Below are 5,855 nucleotides of genomic sequence, written 5' to 3' on the forward strand. Positions count from 1 at the left end.
AGGTGATCAGGGCATGCTATTTGGAACTAAATCTGTATCTGAACCGATTTAAGCAAATTTTGCAATCAAAAACCGAACCACATATTTATAAAAATCTTTTGAAATCAATCCAAAAAATTCAATTTGGCCACGATGGATCAGACCAATTTGAATTGATTTTCTGAAAAAATTAAATCAAAGTCCGACCAAATTTTTTTTATTCATTTTTTAAAAAAATACAATCAGAAAAAAAAAATATATATTGGGCGGTATTTTGCACACCCCTATCAGATGATTGTCAGGCCTCAAAGTCATGCAATCGTAATGCAGGCCCAAAGCCAGATGCCTTTAGATTGCCTGGGCATGAACCCAAACTTTTGGGTCTACATGAGGTTGAGATCGGCTCGGCGCCCTCTAAACGGCTAGTGGGTCGGGTGTGCAATTGCCTCTCTTCAAAGCACAAACAAACAGGGGCGATACTTCACCACTGAGATTCTAAAAACTGGTAAGCAAGCAGTAGGCCACCAGTAAGACACCAAAAACTATTTAGCAAGGTACTCTGATCGGAAGTAAGCAAAACATAACATTCAACAAACAAAACGAAATAAAAATAAGTCCATAGCACTCGAGTTGCGATGACAGTTTTTTAACATGAAACAGCAAAACTCAAGAGCTTGCACTCATAAACAAGATAAAGAACAAGTACCTCATTAGATCACTTGCGGCTAAAACAGGATATTAACTTACTTCCCACCTCTCCTGCCACGGCCTCGCCCACTCTTGCCTCCACGACCACGACCACCACGGCCACCGCCCCCCTTCTGATGGCCGACCTTCTTGCCATTTGAGGCTGACTGGACTTTCATCTGCTCAGGCAATGGGAGAATCCGATCGATACATTTACGGAAGCTGAAATCATCATCAGTTCCATCAACCCGTACAATGAAGAAGCACCGACTCTTCCATGTCGGATGGTACCGGACCTGGAATGCTTGGATCCCTTCTCCAATCTTCTTGTCAGGCTCTGAATGGCCCTTCTGCAGCAAGTCCAACAGCACCATGTGCTCATACTGCACCAACAAATATGGATGTGAGTCAAAAGACCTTAAACTTGCATCTCAACGCAGTGTGGCAGAAACATGTTATTTAACTTTCAGGAATTAGCTTGCAAACAGAATGAGAGAGTCAGTTACAATGTTGGAGTTCAACAGAGCGAAACTAAGTTTATGGATAGAGCGAGTGCTTGATACTAAGTTATATAACCAACAGTTGGACAATGCCAATCCTACATAGAGGATCCTAGGATGTTGGTGGAACCAATTTTTTGACATGAACCTGGAGGGAACAGTATCTACACTGCAAAGTAATGCACAAAGCAATGGCAGATAGTGAGGAACACCAAATTAAATAAGAAATTAAGCAACCATTCAAGCCATGTGGAGCAAGCATTGCTAATCAAATCCACCACACCTGAGTATAATGATTCACCACGTCATGGAAGAGAATATAGCGAGCAAATGATAAGACCATACTTTCAGACATGAAAGATGGAGGTGTTTGATACAATGAGACATGAGTGGGATTTCAACAAAATCAAGTAAAAGCACAGGAACCAAAACCAAGGTATCATTTCAATCTTCCATGCTGGCATCTCATGTATGAGCATAACTTGTGTTGATTTTTTTCCCATCATACTCCATTATTATGATGTAAAATCTAACATGAGATGATTAATTAAATGAGTTGATTACAAACACAAATATAGAAGAGGCATCTGAGCTTTAGTAATAATAAGTCCACAAAATTTCCATTACCAAATTACTTTCCATTTGCTCCCCTCCTAAAGAGGTCCTCCAATATCACATTAAGATAAGAATAGGGTGAAAAAGTTTTCTTTTTCCCAACAAGTTCAAGCATCACTATGGAAAACTACTAACACCTGGCAGATTGAAATGTGTTGAGTTGATATGGAACATCACACTCTTAGGGACATGAGAGAATACCAATTAAGAAGAACTTCAGAAAGTGAAAGTACAGATAGCTGACAGTGATGAAGAAAAAGGTACTAGCAATGGTTTAGAATGCCAAACAAGTATATCAGTCTAACAAGATATCATACTTCAATTGGTGAGCAATTTCATCAAAGTCTTGAAGAACATTAGTTGCAATTATTTAGATTGTGAATTCAAGACTAAGACAGGTTGAAGATTCTCGAAAAGAACTTTTGTTAAATCTGATGGCGAATGATTAACAAAAATTTCAACAGGTGTGGAAATCAACAAACAGATCTAGTTCTGCACAACATGGATGAAACATGTTGCGTGTTAGTAAAAAGTAGGGGTAAACAATTATCTGCCAAAAGAAAATCAAACAATCGACTGAAATAAATTTCTCAAGTTCATCCAGCAATCCCCATAGCATTACTTTTGACCATCAAGCAGATCATCAATCATTTCTTTTCTCCATGTTTCCATAGAAAATTATGATAAATTTGAACCCATGAATTAGATCATTTGGTTTGACTATTGTTTCTTCTAGACTCACAAAAATTGAATACTAATTGTTCCATTAAAAGTTAAAAAAAGCAATTATACATAATCTTCATAATGGTCAACTAGATGCATGTAATATCTTTCACATTCTCGAGATGCTTTTTACCAAAAAAAAAAAAAAAAATCTGGAGATACTATAATAAACTATAACAGAAAATAATGTTGTTAGTACTGGCAATGAATTAAATTAGGTGATATGTCTTACCTTCAGACAGCAATAGCACTTATCAAGTAAAGAAAGTCTGGCAAAAATATTCTACTGTTCTAAAACCCAATAATGAATGAAACAAAAATAGCACTTTAAAACTAGAGTATACAAAACAATATGAGACACTACCATTATATTGTACCTTAATCAAAACTATAAACGGAATATGACTCAACAGGATTATGTACAAAATAAAGCTATGAAACCAGAGGAAGGTGTAAAACAGAAAAAGGAGAATTTTGTTTCCAGCTAAAATCATGGACCAACTGAAAGTGCTATTTACAGGTACTCTAAAATTCCATTAAAGCAAGATTCCTATTGCAGGAATCCAATCAAATCCTTACTGACAGTGCAAATTCTCTGATCTCAGCAAAAGATCAATCTTTGCAAATTCTATTTAGGCATAATATCCCAGCAAACTTTCACTCAATCCACTTGAACAAAGCACGATTCTGGACACCATTATGAATCACCAAAAAAGATTGAATTTTACACTGCAGAAAACATGTATAGCTCGTCAAACCCTATGCCAACAATCCAAAATTTCATAACTAATAAAAGACCACTCACCGTAAATTCTCTTTAGCATATAATTCCGACTAGTTTGCAATGAAAACAACTAGAAAAAAGCAAGGATCAGAAAATCACAATGAATTAACAGAAAAGAAAGTAAAAATTTGTCCCGTAGAAATTCGAATTTCATGAAAACCCCATCCAATACTGCATCAACAATCCAAATTCTCTAATCAAATAAAAATCACTCTCTATAAACTATACTTACGCAGGTAATTCCAACCAATTTAACTCAGCATCAATCAGGAAACCACATTGAATTAATACAAAGATGGTAACTTTGGTACTGCAGAAAAACTAAAAAACAAATTTTCCATAAAAAATCACCTTGTTGATATCAAGATTGGGAGACCAGTGATGGAGGAGCTTGAAGAAGTAGTCGAACATCTCCATCGACGAGGCAAACACCTTCGGTCCCAGGCTCGCTGTCATCGAATCCTTCTCCTCCCCACCTCCTTCTCCTTTCTCCTCCTCCTCCTCCTCCGCCTTCGTTTCCTCCCTCCCCTCCTTCTCTTCCACCTTCTCGAGCCTTTCTTCTTCCAAGGATCTCTCCACCTTCCGTTTCTTCGAAGCTCCATCCTCGTCCTCCTCCTCCGCTTCCGCCACATCGCCTCCCTCCTCTCTCTCCCTCTTCTCCCCACCTCCTCCGCCTTCCTCCGCCAGCTTCTCCATCCCGTTGGGCTCGTTGTCGGCTCCCAGGGGCTCGGAATCCCCAGGATTTTGTGGAGATGATGTCTCCAGCTCCATGTCTACAGTGGATCCGGCTTCCGCCAGCGCATCTCCTTCGTTGGATTGGGGGTTCGCCGTAAGTTCTTCCGCCATGATCGACAGTCTGAGACCAGAGAAGGAGCTCGGACATATGGGAAAACCCCCCACGCCCAAGAAGCTAGGGTTTTTCATCGCTATGTTAGGGTTTTGCGGAGCAGCGGAGGGAATTCCAATCCGGACCCGGATCCGAACTGCATCAGACCCGGACCCTATCCCTACCAATCCAATATCTGGTAACCCGATCCGGTAGCTACACCCACATAGAAACGGATATTTGGCGCACCTGTGATTTCACAAAGAACATGGTGTTTATGTGATAGGTCTAATTCCAGTTCAAACTAGCTCATGGTTCCAGACCCAATCCAACCCAACAGTCATATACGAATGTAGTACACGATGTGTACATGATGGATTAATTTGGTTAATTATATCTTATAAGCTTGCATTTCTTTTCTATAATCAACATATTTGCAGCCTAACGCTTGTGGAACTTAGACTTGACTGGAGGCTGAAATACTGAACACGAAGTTTTTTGGACTCCATTGATGGGTTTTCAGTACTACCGTTTGCGTTTACTGTACGGTAGGTAATTTTATTTGCAGCTGTTCACGAAGAGTGGTGCAAGGAGTCCTCTTCTTAATTAATATATATAAAAAAATTATTTACATAAATAATTTAATTTTTAATTTATTTATTAAATTGATATAAAATCGATAAAACATCATTTTGAATGATATTTTATCATCACCACGTCATCCCCATTTTCCACATAGATGACGCCAAAAAAAATTAAAAATAAAAAATACTAAATAATACATTTTTTATTTTTTTCTCAAAAAAAAAAAAATAAATTTATAAAAAAATAAAAATTTTAATTTTGATAAAAATAAAAATTATTTTTTAAAATTAGTATCTCCATTTCAAATTATCTATTTAAAATAAAAATTATAATTTTGAATTAAAAAATAAAAAATTTAATTCAAAATTTTTTTCATACCGCACCGTACGTAGCTGTTTGTGCCCGTACTAGATCGAAATGTACCAGTGCGGTCTGATTCATCTCATAATTAAATTATTCGATATATTATTATTATTATTTATATTATAATTTCTATAGTCCTTTTAGCATAATTTTTTCTCTCTTAATGTTCCGAGATATATTAGAGTACGTGTAACCATATCCACAAAGCATAATATCCGATCACTTAAAATTAAATAATATAAAATAAAATTAATAATTAATAATATTAAATAGAATAAAAATGTCAAGCATACAAAAAATAGTACAATAAAAGTTTCAAAAATACTAAGTACAAATCTAAAAAACACTAAGTCCCACAAGACGTCGTGGTGCCCGTGGTCGCTTAGACCTTCTCAGGAAGGTCCTCAACGGCTGCTCCTGCTCTTACTGTGATGGCTCCTCCCTATATCAGTGGAAGAGGTCTGCTGGTCATGCTGCTCAGGAATAATGGATGCTGTCGGATCATCTACGGACTGAGCGACCCGCTCAACCCTCTCATCTAGATACACGGATGGGCCTGAAAAGAAAGTATCATACTCATGTGGCCAACTGATACCCGGTGATGTCATTTGGGGGATATAGGAAGAAAGAAGGTGCTGCCATCTGTGGATCAAAAGACGGTGGTATCTATGCAGCATCTAGTGATGACATCTACGGAATATGCAGTGGTGGCATATGTGGAACATATGGTGACGGCGTATATCTCATATCTGGTTCATTGGCTGCTCCATACCAAGGCGCACAGCTATATGGA

General features: G+C 37.7%; 1 protein-coding gene across 1 annotated transcript; it reads right to left on the reverse strand.

The window, feature by feature from the left end:
• Window positions 1-581: 581 nt before the first annotated feature.
• Window positions 582-4,202, reverse strand: LOC105048661 (uncharacterized). Its single transcript, XM_029265632.2, has 2 exons — window positions 3,640-4,202; window positions 582-1,049 (listed from the first exon to the last, which is right to left on the reverse strand). Exons 1-2 carry the CDS (start codon window positions 4,132-4,134, stop codon window positions 723-725), a joined length of 822 nt encoding a protein of 273 aa, XP_029121465.2. The 5' UTR covers window positions 4,135-4,202; the 3' UTR covers window positions 582-722.
• Window positions 4,203-5,855: the final 1,653 nt, after the last annotated feature.

Source organism: Elaeis guineensis, chromosome 7, assembly GCF_000442705.2.
Source record: "Elaeis guineensis isolate ETL-2024a chromosome 7, EG11, whole genome shotgun sequence".
Classification (NCBI taxonomy): domain Eukaryota; kingdom Viridiplantae; phylum Streptophyta; class Magnoliopsida; order Arecales; family Arecaceae; genus Elaeis; species Elaeis guineensis.

Bases quoted from the DNA above. Each gene is read 5' to 3' on its own strand.
- LOC105048661 (XM_029265632.2), bottom strand. From the start codon at position 4,134: ATGGCGGAAGAACTTACGGCGAACCCCCAATCCAACGAAGGAGATGCG. The intron at 1,050-3,639 runs GTGATTTTTTAT...TTGTTGGTGCAG, and splicing joins CCAATCTTGATATCAACAAG to TATGAGCACATGGTGCTGTT.